At 41.1% G+C, this 21,967-nt stretch overlaps 1 protein-coding gene across 4 annotated transcripts in view; it reads left to right on the plus strand.

The window, feature by feature from the left end:
• The first annotated feature begins 2,665 nt into the window (after positions 1-2,665).
• The window catches only part of CCNT2 (cyclin T2), a 24,189-nt gene continuing 4,887 nt past the window's right edge, over positions 2,666-21,967 (plus strand). Inside the window, exons 1-7 of one of the 4 annotated variants that reach the window (XM_068407896.1) lie at positions 2,666-2,943; positions 3,711-3,792; positions 9,800-9,928; positions 11,044-11,104; positions 12,223-12,285; positions 18,656-18,701; positions 20,023-20,186. In XM_068407896.1, coding sequence (XP_068263997.1) covers positions 2,666-2,943; positions 3,711-3,792; positions 9,800-9,928; positions 11,044-11,104; positions 12,223-12,285; positions 18,656-18,701; positions 20,023-20,186 — 823 coding nt within the window. Of the gene's footprint in view, positions 2,944-3,019; positions 3,793-9,799; positions 9,929-11,043; positions 11,105-12,222; positions 12,286-18,655; positions 18,702-20,022; positions 20,187-21,967 lie in introns of those variants that run through there. The other 3 variants (XM_068407899.1, XM_068407897.1, XM_068407898.1) reach the window with 3 other exon arrangements.

Below are 21,967 nucleotides of genomic sequence, written 5' to 3' on the forward strand. Positions count from 1 at the left end.
ATTTAATGATATTCTACTTACTCGTGATGTGTTAAGATTTTTAACACAGTGATATATATAGTCTTCCCTACATCTTCCTTTTTTTTAATTAACAAAGCTAATGTAAAATTCTAATTACACAGACGAGAACATTCTTAATACTCTTCCACCAATTATTGAAGGAATAAAAATTGTAAGTTGAACGCCCAAACTCCATGAGTTTTACACAATGATTTAAACAATGAGGTAAAGCATTGCACTTTGATTGTTAAAGGCACAAAAATATGAAGGCAAAGATCAGCTCCTAATTACTACAGAAATCTTTGTAGTTAAATGTCCTCTGCACATGCAGAATCTTAAAGATGATTTACAATTGGGAACATCAGGCCAGTAACACGTCTGTCCGTGCTGCATTATACATCTGTGTATTTCATTAGTGTTCTGTTGGGTCCAGTTATAAAATTACAACTGCTTGTATAAAATTTGCACTGAAGGTGTAAAAGAACTAGTAGTAACAAAATTTTAGGTGAACAAACCCACTTAGAGCGCTAGTGGCATATGCTACACATGAGAAGAACACTTGGAGCTCTCTTTTTGATCCATGATGATCAGAACTTTAAGTAAAGACAAGTACCTTTTCCTACCCTTTGAACCCTGAATCCAGTCATCTCAAGCTGAAAATCTGTAACGGAATACCTAATGCACTTCAGTTTTCTCTCTCCTGTGTAAGTGAGTGCGCAGTGAGAAGGATCTGCAAGCTGCATTATAGCAGGTGTTAAAATAGATTTAAATGGAGATGCTGAGTAGACTGTGCTTGAGGTGTACGGAGATTCAGGAGGGCTCTGTATTTTCCTGAAGGGAGGATAGAAGGCTGCACCTCTTCACCCCAAAGCAGTAAGAGACAGAAGTTAGGGTGTTTCATTCCAGCACTTTACAAGGTAGGCTCTGTGACTGCTTGGGCACCTGGGTACCTTGGGAATGAGTTTGAAGGCTTAATGATAGCCATGTAAAAGTAGTGTTGGGTAGCATATTATTATTTAAGGGTGAAATAGGAATGGGCAAAAAGTGTAGGAAGTGATCTTACTTCTTAAAGGTAGCTGAAGTGTAACGTGGGAGGGGTTCGGACAAGTTCCTGTTCAATACAATGTGAACAGCTTCTCTGTGTATTGGAGAGTAATTGACTGGATGGACACAAGGCCTCGCTGGACGGCTTTAATTCTGCCTTTTTGGCACTGAATTGCCAGATAAATACTACCTGTAGAAGTTAGTTATTGCTTATATAGGTGTGATTATCATATATGCCATACACTCGAGATGCTGCAATTACTGTGTGATTCTTAAGTGTTCCTGCACTCAAGAGGAACGCTTTGCCTAGATGTTTGCTGCTACCAGTGCCAGAAACAGAATCAGAGGCACAGTGTGCCCCTCACAATCTTGACATTTTTCTTGCAGAATGATTAGAGTGACTTCAAATCCATGAAAGATCTTTCCAACTTCTCCCCACAGCCTCTATTCCCAGCTCTTTGTCCAACAGATCAATTAGCACATCCAAATATTTCAGCCCTTAAAACAGATGTTCTTTTATTCTCGTGCCCCCATGCAACTTATTTCAAATCTGGAAGAATGAGAAAGGCAGCCGAGCGTGTGAGGATCATCCTTTCTGGGTAGTACGTGGCACATCGGCAAGGCAATAAATAAGAACTAGACGATCTTTAAGGTCCCTTCCAACCCAAACCATTCTATGACTCTATAAATAACTGAGATTGAAACCATCTGTGAGTCGACTGAAACAAGGAAGTTCTGAGAGAGGCAAGAAGAGGGTTATTTATCTCAACCCGCAGGGTTCCCAGCTGAACGCCAACAGCCCAGGAGAACAAGACTACAACCGACACAGGACCGCGGGTGGCGGCCGGGGCTGTTCCCCACCGCCCGCCCCTGAAGAAACCCCCCGAGAGGGAGCGCAGAGACACCAAACCGCGACCTGCCGGCCGCTGCTTCCCAGGAGATGCGGGGTTTGATCTTCCGAGAAAACACGTATTCGGTAGCTCTAACCCAAACAGCTCGTGTATTCCACTGAACTACCAGACTGCAACAGGCAACCCGGACCGAGACGAGCCCCGGGAGAAGCCCGGTGAATTTAAAACTCCCGGAGGAGCCAGCGGCTGCGCACCCCGCCGCGGCTCTCTGCCGGGCACGGGACAGCCATTACCCGGTACGCAAGGGGATCTCCCCTTGCTGTTTCCCGAAGCGCGGTGTTTCTGGGGGCCTCCCCCTTGCCCAGCCCAGCCCAGCCCAGCCCAGCCCAGCCCAGCCCAGCCCCCGCCGCTCCCCGGGGCCGGGGCCGCCGCCAGCGCCACCTCACGCAACGCGCCCCCTGCGCGCCACGGCCCGCCTTATCCCCCAGCGCCACCGGCCCGCCGCGCCGCAGCCAATCAGCGCCGGCGGGCGGCCAGTGAAGAGGGGCCCTGGGCCGTCACTTCCGGACGCCGGAGCCCCTTTAGGTGCAGTTGTTACTCTCCGCGTCACGTGCCGGGGGAGCCATGGCCGCCCGCCGCCGCCGTGCGAGCCACGTGACCCTCCCCCCCAGGCGGCCGCTCTTGCTGCGCTGCCGCCAGACTCTATGGTTCGGGGCGCATAGGCGGGAGCGCGGCCGCGCGCCAGGCCGCCAGTTCTCGCGAGAGTCGCGATGGAGGGCGGGGGGGAGGGGCCGGGCGCGGCGCCGCCGCCGGCGGGCGGGGCGGCGGAGGGAGGGGGAGGAAGTGTCATGGCGGCGGCGGGCTCGGGCGCGGGCTGCTCGGCGCGGGGCGGCGGCGGCTCCTCCTCGACGGCGTCGCGCTGGTTCTTCAGCCGCGAGCAGCTGGAGAACACGCCCTCGCGGCGCTGCGGCGTGGAGGCCGACAAGGAGCTCTCGTACCGGCAGCAGGCGGCCAACCTCATTCAAGATATGGGCCAGCGCCTCAACGTGTATCCGAGCGGGGCCTGTGGGCCGGCGGGGCCGGCGGCAGGGAGGGGGCTGGGGGAGGCGAGGGGCCGGGCGGGCGGCGCCGTTACCGCCGGCTGTGGCGGGAGCGCCTTCTCCCCCGTGTGGGAGCCCTCCCCGGGACGGCTCCCGCTCCCCCGGCTGCCCGTGAAGGGCGCTCGGGGCGGAGGGAGCGGTGGCCGTGAGGCACAGAATGGGAGGAGGAGCCTGGCGGAGCCCCCGCTTCGCCGCCTTTGTGGGCCTGGGAGGGAGGCGCGGGTGGCGGGCTCGGGGCTGAGGGGGGGGCGCCGCAGGTCTCCCACCGCGCCTCGGGCCGCGCTCCTGTCGATAGCTGCGCGTTTGGAGACTTCTAAAGTAGACCCCATTGCTTGCAGACTGGTTTTCCTTGGAGCGGGCATCTCTCGTTTGCCATTCTTTGAGTAAGACTAAAACCGCACGTCCCCTACTGAAATAGTCGAGTTGGAACAAAACAAAAGCACTTAAGACAGAATTTCAGTGTATGAGGACTTTTCGTTCAATAGGTGAGATGTGGCCAGTCCTCACATTGTCTGCGAAGCTGATGGGAAAGATACGTGTTAGTAGCGGTTAAGTACGTGTTAATATCGGTTAAGTTCTGAAGTGTCACGTCCTTAATTCATTTTCAGCTGAAGACGGTTTGTTGAAAGCAATGATTGATGTAGAAAGTGCATCGCTTTCAGTTCTTGTAAACAATTTTCTTAATATGTAGTGTTTCCTTAATATAATCTTCCAGATCTCAGCTTACGATAAATACAGCAATTGTTTACATGCACAGGTTTTATATGCATCATTCCTTCACAAAATTTAATCGAAATGTAAGTATGGTTTTGTATGCAGTAATAATATGACCATAATTTTGGCGGTCTAATTTACATTCCTTTGCTGGATTGCAAAGTTTCATCTGTTTATAGGAATTCTAGCTTCTTATCAGTGGTTTAGAGGCAATAATGACATTTCTTTTCAACTTTGAATTATTTTAACTAGTGGAAATTAGATTTTATCTTCTGCCATCAAAATAAAACAATAGGCACCATCAGCAAACACATTTCAGATGTGTGAGGAATGCATTTAGGTGTTTCGAATCTGGCTGTGCTTATGTGCTGTAGTTTGAAAGGGTGATGTGCAGGAACACATTTTTCGTCATGAAGTTAGTGGTAGTGCTAGCATGGTGGGTCTGACAATTACAGTATGGTTATGTGTGCATCCATATGGATCATGATCATGTATCTGGTCTTAAAAAACAGCGTAAATTCATTTAGCTCGTCTGGTCTTAAGCAGCTTGATGATAAGTCATATTAGACAAGGAAAGTCTTTAAATCAGATGAGAAAATGCTGGCTGTCTTGTTTCAGCTAAGGAACTGAGTATGCAGGGTCTGAATACAGAATGTTATGAAGAACTGAATTATTCTGTAAAATAATTCTCTGTAATTGAGTGATTTTCTAACAGGTATGAACGCGAGATCTCAACCTGAAAATTTTAAGCCTTTTTTTATGTCCAGTATTGCATGCAATACTTACAAAACCAGTAATGTTATAGGTGTTTTTGTATTGTTTTTAAAAAAAGTACTTTGCATCAATACTTTATACCAACTTTGAACAAACAGTTCATACTGGTGGTGGTGTATCACTAATTGGTGAGGGTGAGTTTTCTCAGATCTTGGCTATTAATGATAAAATAACCGACTAAGACTGTGACAGATGTTACGGTCTAGACCAGAGCAGACCTTGATCTACCAAGGGGCAGAATCTTGCAAACCTTGCCCTGTCTGAAATTTGGGCAGGTAAACAGTGAGTTACAGTGTTAGCCAACTCTTTTGTCTGCTGTTAATTTGTTTATCATTGTTGACTGAGCAAATGGACGTCTTATTTGGTGTTTTTTTTCAGCAAGAAATACATATTAGTTTGTAAGTACACTTCAGAAGTGTATTTATTTATTTTTGTGAAAAATCTGAGGTAAATTCAAACTTACAGCAAGCTTTTTACCAAAACTGCGGTGCTACAGGTCTTTATGTAATAAAAGCCAAGTGTTTAAGTACAACCTGAGCTAAGTGTGCATAAGCCTGAAACACTTTAACTGGAAGAAATATATAATGTAGGTTTTGTTTATGTAGTGATAGAGAACTATGTATTGAATCAATATACATATAAATCAAAATGTACTTTCCTAAAACAGTTGTCTGGTTTTAGAGCAAGAATAACACACGTGAGAATCAAGTTCCAGCAGGCTTTGTGGTGGAATATGCCCTTTGAAAGTGTTTCTGTAGTATATCAAGTGAAGGCAGTAAAACGGTCGTTTGTCTTTCTCCCCTCTGCGTACCTGCCCACGGCAGCAGTAACCTGTAGCCACTGGAAGAGGAGCTGGTGGGGTGTCCAAAATTTTCTGTTTCTGTGGATGGTTTGTGGACTTGATAAACTAGGCAGAGCTGCTTGGAATGGAGAGGTCACTTGTGTGGAGCTGCTGTAGCCGGGGCTTGTGTTATATACGTCGCCTGCTAGATTACTGTTTGTACTGTCATTGGTAATCTAGGATGGACTTAGGTAGCAAGAAGCTTTAGCTGCCGTGTTCGGGTTTTCACCGGACACTGGGAAATGCCGGTCACTTGGAACTGGGAGCACAGTAATATTCGGATATATAGTGCCCTGGTTATGAGAACTGTGCCTTAAGTTGTATTTATGAGTCTTAAAGTTCACAAGTAAGCCATGTAAGGGCTGAATGCCATGGAAACTGCAACTATTATGGGGTGGGGGAAGTGTATTGTTTAATTCATTCTCAGGTAATAGTATTCAAATAAAAGCTGTGTAAGTGCACTGCAAGTTAGCAGTCAGTAATGTTGATTCCTGCTGAATTACTTTCTGTAGCTCTTAATGAGCGTAAGGCCAGACAGCAGCTTTGTGTGTGTACTGATGGGCAAATGCATTTTCTTATGTATTTTCCTATAGGGTAGAGGGGGTGGTCTGAAAGTGAATGTGAGTCACTTATAAATACTCCCAAACCATCTGGCAGGTTCTCTGTAGAGAAAGCAAAAGCTGAGGACTCTAATAAATACTTAATATCAAATCTCCAGAGTACTTGGCAAGCTAAAAAATGTAACAATGTTCATCCACTGCAAGAAGAAACTAACCCTTAGAAATTAAATGGTAACGTACTGGCAGTCTTGAAGCTAAGAGCTAGCTAAAATTTTCTACAGTATATGGTATATGTCTGTTTGTTGTGTGCATGTAGTGATGTTTATCCATGGCAAGGAGGAATCTGAAGGCTGGGGCTAGAAAATTAGTGGCCATTAGTCAGAATGCCTTATGATCTCCATCCAGCTGAAGAAAAATGTAGCCTTTGTTTTCTTGCTTTGTTGGTAGGATAATGTTTTTAGTCAAGTAATAAATACTTGCGTATTTATAATCATGTATAATTGCTCGGTCATACAAATATACATGTATGTCTTAAATATGTCACATGCACTTAATTGTTAACAAGCAGGTCTTCCAGTGGAAGCTCATTTACTGTTGTCTTAATTCTGTTTTGTTTTCCTCAATATAAGTTACTCCTAACAATTTTACAGGCTTTTAAGATTTTGAGAATCCACTGTGGATAGGGAACAAAATTCACAACAGTATCTTTAATCTGTGGATAACACTTACCGGTTAATATTTAGGTGCAAAGAAAAATGTGTTGGGGTTTTGATGTTGCAATCAAAGCAGGTTAAGACCTTGCAAGGTTGCTGTTCCCCAGTAATAGGGTGGAAACTTGCTTTACAAATTCTGGTAAGCGGAATTGGATGCCCTGGCTACTAATTTTCCCTAGCCATGCAAATGACATTTCAGGAACTATTATGGATCTCCTCAGCGGTAGCATAAATTGTTCTTTCTACGTTACTGTTGACCAGGGCATGGTAACTTTGGTTTGCTGAGTATAAAGTTAGTCAGTGCTAATATCGGGGTGGGGAAGGAGCTTGCTGGCTTTTTATAGGAAATACTAGCGTGACTGTTATACTTCAAAATATCTTGAGAATTAAAATTCTTCTGGAAATACTGTTTCTGTAGTACTTAAAAGTGTGTTTGATATTATATAGCAAATACCTTTTTTAGAGGCTTATTCTTCAGTACACTGTGATTTGAAGAACAGAGAAGGGGGAAAAATTCTTGGTATGCTGGAAATAAGAGGTAAGGCATCCAAATGGTAGCTGTATTTTTAAATATAATCCTTAGAAATGCCGTGTGGAATACCAAACAACCAGTTGAAAATACACTTGATGATGTCAAGGGTTTTTTTTGTGTGACGTGCAGGGGTACTTAGTAAAGTGCCTCAAGAAGGCTGCAGAAGGAATTTTTTCCCTGAAATGCAAGGTAGGTGAGTTGTGTGGAGGGTTTTTTGGTTTCCCATCCCTCTATATTCCCACCCTGTCCAAATTGCAGTATTAAACTGTTGCCTTTGCAGTTGTGCAAAGTTCTTAAAACTTTCATAATATGCACCAAGCTTTAGCGACGCTGTTTTGGGCGCTTCAGTTTTAATCTTGCAATTTAATGTATTTGCTGGTTTTATGCAATGTGAGCTCCTGGTTATAATAAAAAAACTTTGCAACTCTTTGTGTTCACACTTGAAAAACATCTATCATAGACTGGAACCACTTAATGTCTTAAGCTAATTTGTATCAAGTCTAAAAACATACTAATATTGGCATTAAAAGGGAGAGGGAGTTCTCAGGAAACTATGTGCATGCCACAGATGTATTCTGAGATTATTCCAGTTGTCTTCATTGTAGCAACACTGGTTTTACAATATGTCTTGTACTTTTAAAGTGAAAAAGGACTTGTACCACATTTAACAATAAAACTTGCTGTGTAATGCTCTTGGACTGTCCCAATAAGGCTCTTATGTTTTGGTTTGTCTATTTTAGGGGGACTTGGTTTCTGAGATTCTCAGCTAGTACAGAAAATGGGGTTTGATTTCATAAATCACATGTGGTGTTCTGGAGATATTTCTCAAAGAATATTTTGGATGCTTGATAACTTCTTTAAATTATTTTGGTTTACATCAAATGAAGATGTTTATATATAGGAAGCTTACAGCTTTGTCAAGTCTGTGTCCTTGATTTTGCTTTTTTTGTTCTACTTTGCTTTTTCTGCCATTTTTGAGAACTGGAAATGAATAAAAGCTTTTGAGTAACTTTGCCAGTTATACACTTAGCAGGGTGTGTTGTCTTCACTGAAGACTTTATGCATGCCAAGTCTGAAATTTTATTACAATGTCTATTTTCCTGAATAAATACCAAGGGAGACAAAAATACTGACCTCCTCTAAACTGGGAATGAGAACCCTGGTCCTAGACAAGACAAAGGCCTGAAATTCTTTGGCCAGAAGCCAACACTTCTTTTTTGAGGAAATAGATAATTGGGGTGTACATAGATTTCTGCTGAACCAGAGTTAAATGCCAGTTAATCAGTTTGGCTTAAATCAGCCTCCAAAACTGTGTTTTATGTAAGGTCTTGAAGATCAAGAATTGTGTGGAGACTTCTGTGGCCAAGGCCAGATCTGTTTCAGTAAATTAGAAAGTATCCTGAGGTCAGGTTGATGAAGAAGGTGCTTTTTTGGAATGCAGTAAAACTTCAGTGCAGTCAGACATAGAATAATAGTGAGTGAAAATTTGCTGATGATTTAGTTGTGCTGTTATTGATGACTTGGTTCAAAGAATGTCTCTGTGAAATGTAAGTGTTGTCAGTCATGGTAATTGTTGGAAGTTGATTTTTCAGAAATGTAAATTGTGAAAACTCCATGTTTGTGTAACTATAGCCACGAACTGTGTAGGAAGAGAACTTGTGTTAGGATATATTTGAATTAAACTTGTACACAGAGCTAGAAGAACTCGAAGGTCTGAAATGCAGGTACGTGGGGATAAGTGTGTGATGCTTGGTGGGGATGGTGAGGCTGGAGAGAGGGGAGAACAGCAGGGAGCAACTGTTCATTGCTCACAGTGCAGTGCGTTGTGTTCTCCAGCCCAGCAGTAAGGCACTGCTACAGGTTACTGACCGAATGTCTGGGGGTTTTCCTAAGTCATTTATGGTTAGCCGTGTTACTCTAGCTGACAACTAGGCAGCAAGATGACTTCATAGCTAACTCCTAGGTGGTACTGAACTGCAAATGGGTGCTTTGCTGCCAGCTTATGACACCTAGAGTTCTATAAAAATGTTCATTTTTAAATGTAATTTGTAGTCTTTACTAACATTTGATACAACTGGTGTTTTGTGAATCCTTGTGCTTTGTTCTCCAGATACTGCTGGGTATATACTAAAGTTTCTAAGAGTAAGCTTTTATTTATACAACCTATGTTTATATAACAAGCTGTTTTTATTAAAGTTCTCTGCAAACTGTCTTACTTTTCAGGAGAATCAAATGCTAGCAGAACTTGTCATCAGCAGTTTTGACTTTTACTGAAAAGATGGTCTAATGGCTCACTACTACTGTGCAAGAAACTGGATGAACTTTCTCACGAAGTATATGTAACTTGAAACAGCCTGTTCTAGTGTGACTAAATCTTCTGGACCAAATCTATTCTTTTTATGTTGAACTAGAATTAGTTTGACTCAGACATCTTACTCACAAATGTAATTTAGCATTTATGCTGCTCATTCCCTGTGCTGCTGAGAGGATTGCATCAGTTATAAAATAAAACATGACTAGTTATTTTTGTTGCCTTGCATGATTTCAGAACTGTTTAAGAATTTGGATTTTTTTTTTTTTAAACCTTTTCTAAATCACAGTTTAGACTCTCCATAAAAATTCAAGTCCTACTTGTAAAAAGTTATAAAAACGTATGTTTTTCTTCTTCAGATAATATCTCCTACAGCATTGTTTTTGGCTGCAAAAGTGGAAGAACAGCCACGGAAACTTGAACATGTTATTAAAGTAGCACATGCCTGTCTTCATCTTCAAGAGCCACAACTGGATCCAAAGAGTGATGTAGGTGGAAGTCATGGTTTTAAAGATAATCAGATGACACTTCATCTAATGATCTGTTACATTGTCTTGACTGGATTATTGCTGTCTGCAAACTAGAAAAAAAACCTGTTGTTTTTACACCATTTAAGTGTTTTGTATTACTTAATGTAACTTATTAAAGACTCAAATATTTGTGTTATGAAACATGAAGAGATTACTCCATCTTGAACTTGCATTATTTTTAAGACTTCTACAGCTATAGAAGAAGACTAGACTAGATGTTAAATAAGAGGCTTCACGTGTGGTTCCATAAGTCACACAATTTGCGCAGAGAGGAGTTCACAACGCCCTGTTTGTCTTTCAACCAGAGGCTTGCTGTGCGGTGTTGTCTACATGCTGTTTGAAAGGATGTGATGTAGTTGTCAGCTGCTACCTCTGCTATACTTTGATCTTCCTTTCATTTGCCAAAGTTTGTACAGCTTCCACTTACTTTATAGTTCACATTTTCTTTCTTGAGATGAGGCTTCCTGAAACCAAGCATACGAGGAAGTATGGTGGAAATGCACCAGAGCTGTTCAGCTGGAAGGTCAGGCTGAGCTAGTTATACCCTGCTGGACCTCAGCTGACGTATAAAACTATTTGAGCACCTTTGCTACGCTCCTGGTTCTTGGAATGACGTGTGGAGGTGTATATATATATCTGTGTTTGAGCCCACAAGCTTAAGGTAGCTTAACACAAGCCAACTGAGTATCTCCAGCTGTATTTTAAAGTACTTTTAAAATTGATAACCTGCACAGAGGTACTGGAGTTGATTGGCACTGGCAAGCCTTTGTAATTCTTACAGCATCCCCCCATTCTCCCAAAAATGCTTTGCTGGAATACATGATGAGATATCCAGACTAAGTAAATCTTACTGTGAAAGATGGTTAGGCTGGTGTAACTGAATATGCAGTAATGCTTATTACTGGTAGAAGAAAGTATTACCGCAGTGAAGTGTCCTGAGTTGTCAGTTCTAACTGGCTTGGGTAGTGGTCTTAACCTGTGTTGCTAGTACCAGTATTCAAATAGGGAGTGTAGGATTAAAAATTTGAGACAATAGATAGCTACGTCTTGACCTGTTTGCTTATTTGTTTCAGGCATACCTTCAGCAAGCCCAAGAGCTGGTTATACTTGAAACAATAATGCTTCAGACTTTAGGTATGTCTTTCTAAACGTCTCTTGTGCAGCCAGCTTTCCACAAAGAAATATTGGGACACAAGGAATGGGATTTTTAATGCGCTCTTGGTACATGAGAATTTTACTGGTTTTGTATACAACTTCTGACCCCTGAATTCAGTTTCAGATTAGCAGTTGCTGTTGTGTTCACTTTGGAGGAAAAGGGCATAGCTATACTTGTGAAATAGCTGTTCCTGACAGTTTTGTGGAGTAGAAATGTGTACCCTTCCAAATAGGTTTTACTCCAAAGTAGTAACTACGTTGGTATTTATTTATATAAGGTAACATGTTATACTAGATTAGCTGTGTATGTGTTCTGCAGCAATTGGGAAGAGCTTTGTACCAAGTGCTCTTCCTCCTTTTGCCTTTCAATAGAAGAGCGTTATGTAATTGAGCAGGGTTACTACCTCTGAACATCACGAGTTGGAGGGTATCTATTTAATGGATTCAGGTAATTCCAAAATTTGAAATAGAACATTCTGATAAGAAACTCTTCTGACTTTCAAGTAACATAAATAGAGACAACTACAGCTAGCAGGCCTGAGAATACTGACTTACTCAGCTATTCTAAACACCATTTTGAGTCTATTATTTTAAAAAAAAAAAAAGCTAACAGTAGTGACCTAATTCTTAAAATAGCATCATAAAGAAAGGTTTCTTAAGTCACTGACCTACAAATTGACTTAATTTGTAATTTCATAGATGCAACATCTTTAAGTCCCAGACGTCAATGAATAAAGTGCATGTGCACACACGTCTCAGTGTGTCTGTAATACAGCTTCTACTGACTTACTAATGGACTAGAAACTGTTCAGCTATGTTCAACTTTAAAAAGAGAGTAACTTCACGGGTTTATATATATATATATAGGACTTGAGATTGCCGAAAGAATGTTTTACTAATCGATCTTGAAGTGGCTGTACCATGTATCATTCAAAAGTATGAAAAGGTGCAGAATAAAAGGCAGTTAAATAGTGTTACTTGATCTGCAGTGCAAAGGTTTAGCAAGCATTGTAGGTCTGTGGAGAAAGGAAAGAGGTTTGGTTTTTTATTGTACAGGTGCAAATGTATAATTCTAAAAGGTATTCTTAACTCTTCAGGTTTTGAAATTACCATTGAACATCCGCACACAGATGTTGTGAAATGTACGCAATTAGTGAGAGGTCAGTGACTTTTAACCGCTTCTGTAAGTCCTGTTTTACATTTCTCTTAATATTTGAATGTGATGTTATTTGTCTAATATGATCTTCACCAACTATGTTATCCAAAGTGTTTGTTTAAAGCTAGTTACTAAAGGCTTAAAAGTAACCTTTAGAGTCTGATAAAGGGTCCAGTTCTCTGTCCTTTGTGGGTTTTTTTGCTTCCATATTAGCTTTGATTTTAATAATGTTTGTTCCGTGTTGTCTTAAATGACAGCAGTTAGTAGTTGAAAACTGAATAGCCAACTATTTAATATCGTTCTGGGTTGATTGTTGTCACTCTGAAGTAGTTTTACCAAGTAAAGTTTAGTCTGCATACTGGTTGATGGCTAATGCTAGCTTTCTGCCTAGCAAATCTTTTTAGGTAATGAACTGAGGGATAAAGAGAGTGCATAGCAGGTCTGCTATCACATGCAAATGCTTCAGGATGAGACTAATTGTTTTTCTGGAGCAGGGTGTACTTGTTTTGGACGGTAGCACAAAACCCAAAACCTTTTGTTAAGCAATCATATCCTCAAACTTGTATGCAGCTCATTACTGTGACTCTAGTTAGGAGCTGAACCTGGTTTGAATTTTGGCACACCTTCTTTAATTCTTAAATTGGTTTCCTTTGGAGCTTTAAAAAAAAAGAAAAAAAAATCCTCTCATAAGATGGAGGATGGAAAAATTAGGAATCAGTTGTAGAAGCACCTAAAATAAATTTTTCACTTTAATTATGTTCTGTAATTAAAAAGTGTTTGGAAATGATTACACCATGGTTGTTAGTCTTTAGTCGTTAGTTGTTGTTGCACTGAAAAATGCAAAGTTAAGTGCTTCAGACTTTTTTGTTTTTTTCTCTATAAAATACAGGAAAGTTAGGTGCAACTTAATCGTGTTAACTAGATCTGTTTTGTAGTAGCTCTAGAATTAAAGTTGTTCTTTGAAGGAAAAGTGTCTCTCCTTTCTCATTTTAAAGTAGCTTACTGGTGTAGTGTCTTCAGAGTTTGATCCTGAGTAGGAATGGTGCTGTGTGTAACTTATTTGCACATAAAGTAGCTTTATTGCTGTTCTTGCTATAAGATAGTGATTCTTCACTTCCTCTCCAGATTTGATTGTGACTTGGTGCATAAGTCTAATTGCACCTAAAGTCTCGATAGTCTGCATCAGCAGCTCTGCAGGGTTTTGCTTTGGATTTTCTTAGCTGTTGGTCAGTATATATGTGAGCACATATTTCACTGTTTTGTGAGTCCCTACACTTCTGCTCAGTTTTTGGGGCTGTGGGGAGGGGTGGCAGGCAGTATTGTAGCTGCATCAAGATTTCCACAGTAGCAAGTGTATTTGACTTGAGCCCACGAGAAGAGAGACATACTGCTACACAAAATTTCTTTCCTTTAGTCAAGGGTAGGTGCCACTCTAAGACAGTTCAGCTTTTTCCTCTGTGTTTTGTATGCTACTTTTGTGTACTGACAAAATCCATACATTGAAGGTACATGCTACTTTTTAAATTTGACATTTTAAAGCTAGTATTTAACATCAGCACAGTTTAACAAAACACTCAGAATCGAAAATTATACCAAGTCGTGAAATCTGAAGACTCCTGTGAGGGCTGAAAATCCCTGTACTGCAAGGACTGGTGCAAAATGAATGTAATACATCTGATGCTTGAAGACTTACTCACTGGAGTAGGTGTGCTCCTTGGTATGTGTATATGCAAATGGAATTCTTGGCCGCATATGCCCCTCCTAGGGGTAGTTTAGGCTGTGGACACAAGGCTTGAGTACCTCATTTAAAAAAAAAAAATTAATCCATGAATTTAAAACATTGAGCATGAAATCTGTAGTCATGCATGCAAGTCAAGCAAATAGAGAATAATTGCCATGGAACATTGTCTTGCGTATGGAGTGAATAAAGAGATGGACTTTTGGGCACAGTGATAGATCTTCAAAGATGCAGTGGTATGATTTTAGTTCTCTATCTCAACATTTATTTATTGGACAGTGTGTTGTTTTAATGTGAATAGGTGCAACACTTAGATATCAAGTCCTGAAGCTTTCAAAATATATCTAAGACTTGTCACTGTTAAGCCTTTAGTGCTAAAGGGATTGATGGAGAAGTTAAAGAAATGCAAGGTTGCTTCATCCAGTTCTGGTAACATTCTTCTTGGACAAAAAGCACTATTTCAGAAGGCAAAGAGAGACCTTTTTTTATTAAAGGTGATTAATTTATCCAAGACTATTATGATTAAATCTGTCAACTGTATGTTTGGGAGGAGAAGGAAGGGAGGAATACAATGTGGCTGACTGAGTATCAAAAGAGAGGCAACAAAGTTAGCTGAGGTATGCAAGTGTACTTAAGGTCTTGGCTTAACATGTGTGCAGTGAATTGCCATGTGGTGAGAAGTGCCCTGCTCCCTCCCTTCTGCTGGCTAAACTAAATTAAGTGGCTAAGAGGATGACTGGTTCTCTATATCTGTTTTTGTGTTGCATCCAGGGTAATGTGCTTTATGCTGTCACTGTTACCTGTATTGATCTGTAAGTGACCCCCTTTAAAAGCAAAATGAAAAAAAAAATGCAGGTTCTGTTGATGATGCGCAAAAGATTCAGCAAAGCCCTTTGTCAGAAGACTGTTTAGTCTCATAGTGGCTTACCAGAGTCCATTGCTGGAAGCTGAAGATGAACTAGTGAGTGAGAATTGGTGCAAAAAACCACAATTGCTTCAACAATACAACTAACGCAAAAGCTGAATTCTTCATCTCTAAGATTGAAAGCCCTTCTGAAAGTAGTGTTAGACAACACAGATCGTTGTAGATAAGGGGTGACTGGATGGATACACAATGACTCATGATGTTCAGGCACAAGGTATCTAATTATTCCTTCTGGTTTTCAAAGATTCATAGCTTCATGCAATTGTTCCATCTTTACAGTTTGATCAGTGTAGTAGACAAGGAAAATGGTGTGGGCTCAGTCTTTTTTCTGCACCATTCTTCCTCAGTGTCAAGAGACTGAGAAGAGGAGACAGGACCGTCATTCCTTAGGATCCCATGGGTCCTCTAAGGAATCTGGAGGCAGTGGATCTCTGAAGGCCTGTCAGCAAGCTTCAGTACCCATCCCAAGGATGCTCCGGTACTGAAGAGAGAAGAAAAGAAAAAAGAAAAACAAAACACTAAAAACTGTTCCCGGCATTAAACTACCTGCCTGGCTCGAATGCTAGTTGAATGATCAGCCATGAAACTGCCCTAGTGCCGAGACCATGATGTGGTCCTCTTAAGCTCTGCTGTGAAATCAATCTGTTCCCAGCCTGCTTCTGGTGGAACCTGAAGAGAAGGAATCTGTATTCTCATCTCCATCTTGGGAAGTCTTCAGTCTTTCCTTTTTCTGTGTTGGTACACAACCTTCTTTTGGAACTGAAGATTGGATCCCAAGGATTTCTAGGATTGTTCTCACTGCTCTGCAGGTTATCAGGTATCTCGAACACCCATGGTCCTTATTAATCTTTTGTGGAAATTGCGCTGTCAAATTCTTCAAACACACCATAGTACCTGTGTGCACAGCTGCCATTGGTTGCATTGGGCTGATAAAGACAAGGCAGCAGAAGAGGAGATGAATCTGAATGAATCTGCTTTTTCAGAGGGTATTCTGATGAGGAAAATGTAAATCTTAGTGTACTAAGTGGTGTGGAAAGATCTTAAACACCAGCTGCACTCCAGCACTGCTACAGGCAGCTTTCCCATTCTGAACTTTCACCTCAGGCTTTTACAGGCCTGTTCCCACCGTTTAAATTCTTTCAAGAACATAAAGCCACTAGGACTACTCAGACCTGAACACCCACACCATGGCCTCCTCCAGCCCTTCCCAGATACAACAGGCACCCACCAGCATACCTCCACTCAGAGCCTGTGGCTTTCTTCCTTTTGCCCAGAAGGACTTCAGTAAGCTTTCTCTCTTCTGATGTTGACCGGCATATCTGCAGTGTCCTCTTTCCGGGGAATATGTTCTCAGGGTCCTAGGCACAGCCAGCTACCACCCTCCTAAGGGTGACTTGGCAGTCACGTGTTCACGATGATCTCAAGGTCCAAGATAACCTAGTGTTGAAGAAAAGACTCAGCTATCTTGGAATTGCACCAGTTGAACTGTGTGTGGCTGTGCCCAGTAAAAAGCATTTTGGTTTCCACTTGGGAATTTCTTGGAGCCAGTAGCCTTTTGGAAGGTGCATTGGACAGCAAGTCCTGTTTCAAAATCTTTTTACTACTTTAGTAATCCCCTGCCTTGTGGTTGCTTCTGAAGCAGTGAGACAGGGTGGGTGTTTTAAATCATTCCTGAATGATGAAATATGAAACTGATTATTAAAGTCCTCAGTCCTGCGACTTGTGAGTTACACCAGAGAAGCTCTGCTGGCTTGTCTTAATCTCTGCTTCAAGATTATTTTAATTTGGAGATGCGCTTCCCACTGTGATAAAGGAAATAACACACCAAAATATAGGAACCAAAATTCGTTAGCTTTAATTTTAGAGATGGATTCTACTAAGCCAAAGCTGTCCTAAATGTTTGGGATGGATGTTTTCAATTGTGCCTTGTGGTACCTTAGGCTTTAGTTGTGAGCTGAAATTTCTTGCTGTTTTTGGCAATGATGATTATTTAGCTGTAAGTAAGTTGAAACAGTATCATACTGCTTGTAGTATAGGTAAGGTATTTAGCACATTAATTTTTGATTGAGGCTAAAATGTCTGTTTCAAGATGTGATTCTTTTCTTCCAGGTATGTGTTTTGATTTACTCAACTTTCAAGCTGATGTTAAATAGACGTTTTCTGGCATCTGCTTTTCTTCCTTGTTCAAAAGGGATGTTTCAGTGAGAGTAGAGATGATGCTTGGTCCGGTCCCTTAATTCAAACATGTTCTAGCTTTACAGAATATAGAAAACATGAAGATCCTTTAAACATTGCTTTGATGAAAAATGAAGAGCAAGACATGAATTTCAGTCTTATCCAACCATTCTGTACTTTGTTTTGTTGCGATAGTCTCATTTCACTTTTTCTTCTGTGGTAATACTGCCTTATATTTTTTGATGAGAGGGAGAGGAAGAGGTTGAACTCCATGGTTATCTGGCACGCAATTACCATTATAGTCTGTAAACTAAATATTATGGTATAACACTGTCACATTGTCAGTTCACCTTTTGATTATTATGGATTAGTAGAATTTGTGTGTAGAAATGGATCCTGTTACCTTGCATATTCTTCTCGGGTTATGGCACTGCCTGGCTGTGTAGCATAAAGACAAATCTGATTTATACTCCTTGGCAATCATTAGAAGTCAAGTTAAATCAAATGTTTAATATGCTTTTTAAAAATTAAAATTTAAAAGCCATTGTAGTCTTTCTCAAACTTTATGGAAGGATTATTATTAAAATAAAAGTTTACCATTATTCCCTTTGACATAAAATTCAACACTACACTTTCTGCAGGTAGCACTGATTTCAAGTGATAGTGTCAAAGTAAGAATTCAATGAAGGCTGCAGTCAATCTTCAGTTAAAACCATTGTGCCCAGCTATGCCATTATATGCATGTTACAGTAAGTTCTCTTACTTGAGTGAGGAGCGTTGGGGTTTCCCTGGCAGGGGTCAGGGCTGGATGGCTGTAACAGCCCAGGTCGTTAGCTTTTTACTTCTGGAACGTTGCAGTCTTATGTGGGGTTTTTTTTTTTCCTGACTGTAACTAAAATAAGTTACTTCCTGTTGAAGCTTTGCCATAGGTTTAACAAATGTGGAAGAAAATGTTAAGAGTACGGTGCTTTTGATTAGAGGGAGCAGAAAATTTGTTTAATTTTTTTTACTGTCTAGCTTAGGAGCTTGCTGCGGTGTAGGGCTTTGGGAGAGAGATGTGGCTGTTTTCGGGGAGGTGCTGGGGGGTGGGAGGGCTGTGCTCCAGCTGTCTTGCCGTGCTCCTCTCCAACAGCAGACTCGCGCTGTGCTGTGAGTTGGCTTTTGCTGACTGCCTTCCTGCAGTCCAAGGCTGTGCTCAGGACCATCTGTGAATGAGGGAGGGGGAGCGGGTGTCCCTAGGAGAGAGCGCTCTCAGGTGTGAGGCGTTTCTGGGGTAGATAAGGAAAGGGAAACTGTCCTGTGGGTTGTACGGTGGGAGGGTCAGTGAATGGAATGACTGGTCCATCTCCAGTTACTGAACATAATGGGCTCTCTTCTATCTTGGAAAAGGCTATTTTAAAGGCTAGTTAGCTAAATTCAGATCAGTGCTGTGAGCATACCAAGTGGTGCTTTTGGCTGGTAAAATTGCTTTAATTTTGGAACAAACCTGACAAGTTAGTGCAGAGACTTAATCTCTCTGTTTTTCTTTTCTTACAGCAAGCAAGGATTTGGCACAGACATCCTATTTCATGGCTACCAACAGGTTGTTATCCTGAACCTCTTTGTTGCACTGTTGTAGCACACTATAGCTTCCTTTACTGCAGGGCCCCCTACATGTGTCTTACCCTTGTTGCAACAGGAGACTGGGCCATCTCCCGTGGTGGTACCTTCCTGCGTGCAGTGCGGTGTATTGTACAAGGGCCTGATGGCACAGCGGGGTTAAATGCACAATGAGAAGTGTAGTGGTGCTTTCTGATGACATTTTCTCGATTGTGAGTGCCTAAGTCTAAAATTGGTAGCCTGAATAGCAGCTAAAGATTACAAAGAGCTAAACTTAACCTAGAAATTCGAGCATCTTGGTAAGTACAAAACTATTTTTAGTTTACACTTGTAGTTAATGGCAGTTTTCTCTTAACTTTAAATATATTGATCCAATCTTAACTTATAAAATTGTAGTGGGCCTAAGATCTTTTCAACTAGCTGATTTTTCTTTTCAGATAGACTAGTGGTGGTCCAATGTTCTTCCTTTTAATCTTAATACAGAGTTTTAAAACTTAAGTACTTACATGAACGTAAAGTTCTAGGATTCCAAATGGGATTGTGTGTAGATAGGCTCCTGTAAAAAGATGGAATTTGAGAGCAGACTTTAGTCTTCATTTCTTGATGACTTCAATTTACGTCTTGCAAAACAACTTTGACCTTTATGTAAGAGGATTACATTATGTGTAGATAGATTTTAAGCAATATCTGCTGGTTATTAGAATTCTTCCAAATAAGTATTTCTTGGTGGTTCCTTGATGGGCAAGGCTCTGTATTTGAAACAGCTGTTAAGAAAAGCTGTGATAAAGCAGTGAAACCAAACCGTTGTCTTTGTGGTGCTGCTGCCAGCTGGGAGCTGAAGGCAAGTTCACAAATACCACAAATCCAGGCCAAGTGAAAGCTAAGCCCACAAGTAATTCACTTGGCCTCTGTGGAACTATTGGGTACCTTCTTCTAATTGTCTCATTTGGAGACTGCATCACCAGCTGTATGTTTTTTACTGTAGAATTTTAATTGACCATGTTATACTTCTTTCTTTTTAGTACTTAAGTACAGTAGAATAACTGGTAACTTTATTTACTGTTCATTGCACTTTTTATAGCAAAAGCAAATTAAACTTTACTAGATAAATGCCCTGCCCTTTGTTTTCTTAAGGCAGTAAGATATCTTACGAACTCAATCAGAAAAATGTTCCATGAGCTGATGTTTAACTGCTGTTGCTTGACAAGTTATCTTATTCTGTATGTTAATGGTTGACTTGTTTGGGTTTTCTGTTTTACATGTTTGATTTCCTTTGGTTCCTCATTACGAAATTTGTGCAACAGCCTTCACCTTACTACATTCTGTCTTCAGTACAAGCCTACAGTGATAGCGTGTGTGTGCATTCACTTGGCCTGCAAGTGGTCCAACTGGGAGATTCCAGTATCCACTGATGGGAAACACTGGTGGGAATATGTAGATCCTTCAGTTACTCTAGAATTACTTGATGGTGAGTAGTACTGCCTTTTCACACCTTGAAATTCAAGGGTTTGTTAATGTAAAAATGGGAGCAGAGTATCGGAAGAGCATAGCTTTGAGACTAAATTAAGTCTTACTGACTTCACATACCGGATCCTTAGGTGAGAGAAAGGTGTATGGGAGGGGAGAACTTTGGAAGACAAACTCAGTTTTGAGACCCTTTTCATTTTCTCCTGCAGGCCGGGGCATCCACTAACCTTTTGCAGGTGCAGGTTAGAATCTTGCTTTTAAGTGCTTCCAGAACCAGGAAAGAGATGGAGATCTACCAGTGCACATCCATGCAGTGCTGATTGCTTGATGTACATCACTGCTCCAAGTTCGTGGCGTCACTGTCACTGAAACAACTGTTCTCAATTGCCATGTTTATGAAAGTTGTTCTATGTAAACAATTGTGTATAGCTTATGATACCTCAAACTCCTGTAAAATATTTTTTCTTATTAAATGGCTTCTGTCCAGAAGAAAGCATGTACCTAGAAGACCGTATACTTAGTTTACTAACTTTTGAAGTAGTACTTATTACAGTGGAGTCTGAATTTAAGGCCTACGTATGCTGCTGTAGTGGAGGTGGTAGCTTCTGGGGCTTTCCGATCTCTGTGTTGGGCTTTGCTGTTAGTTCTAGAGTGAAACATTTGTTTCAGAGTAGTGGCAGAGGCCTCCAGGCTCGGTGTGGCCCAGCGTAGCTCCCCATGGCCTGCTTTTTATCTCTGCTAAGCTTTTGTTTCTTAATAGCGATATTATTTTTTTTGAAAGTGAAAACTTGAGTAGAAGTCACGTGAAGCACAGAACCAGAGTGAGCTTGAGGTTGCGAGTTCAACTGTGTCTTAGTAGGCGTCTTTAAGTTGTATCTGTAGTTTGAAATACCACCCTGCCTTCCTTCTGATCTGGCTGTTGGGTTTGTGTGTTTGGTAAGCATGCATCACTTGGGTTTTTAAAACTCCACGAGATGTGTGCTGTGAGCTCCCAGTGCACACTGCTTCACTCTTCAAGAGTTTATGGAGCTGGTGTGTGTAATAGACTCGGGCAGACCAAAGTGCTGAGGCAGTTTTGCGTTTGGGAGCAGCTTAGTTTGTAACTTGCTTGTTGGAGTTCTGGAGAAGCCAGTTCTTCCAGACCTGCAAGAGATCTACTTCTGCATTCAAATTCTGACTGTGCCTAATTATTTTTAGCTTGTGAGTAAAATCAAATTTCAGTGGAAAGTATTTATTTGCAGCTGACAAGCATAGAGACCTGTGTTTTCTTGTGGACATTAATGGCAAGGATCTTCAGTTTTTTAACACAGACAGCTACTTTGCCTTGAACACAAATTAATCAAAAACTGTTGTTTAAAACAGTGTTTCAAAGGGTCTGATGGTTGTTCCTGAAGTTCAGTGGAATGACTGAAACAGTGACTTAGAAATTTATACTTTAAAGGAAACTTAACTTCATACAGGAAATGCCCAAGCTCCCTGGCAAGTATGTTATTTTAGGAGCTATTGTTTGTACAGATCTCTCTAGAAATTTTTGGTGTGACAAATCCAGATTCTGCAAGAGTAAAAATAAAATCTTAAATTCAAACCTGTTTTTAAGAATGCATGTGGTGGTCAGAGGTCTGTCATAGTGAAATACTGTAGCTTTTTTTGTTCAACACTTGTCTAACAGAATTCTTTATTAAATATCAGTTCAAAGCATGTGCAGGTTGTAGTAATTACTGCAAAAGCTGTATGCTCTTAGTCTAGAAAAATGCTTAAAGTTTAACCTGCTTATTACCAAAT

Source organism: Nyctibius grandis, chromosome 9 (genome assembly GCF_013368605.1).
Source record: "Nyctibius grandis isolate bNycGra1 chromosome 9, bNycGra1.pri, whole genome shotgun sequence".
In the NCBI taxonomy this organism is placed as follows: domain Eukaryota; kingdom Metazoa; phylum Chordata; class Aves; order Nyctibiiformes; family Nyctibiidae; genus Nyctibius; species Nyctibius grandis.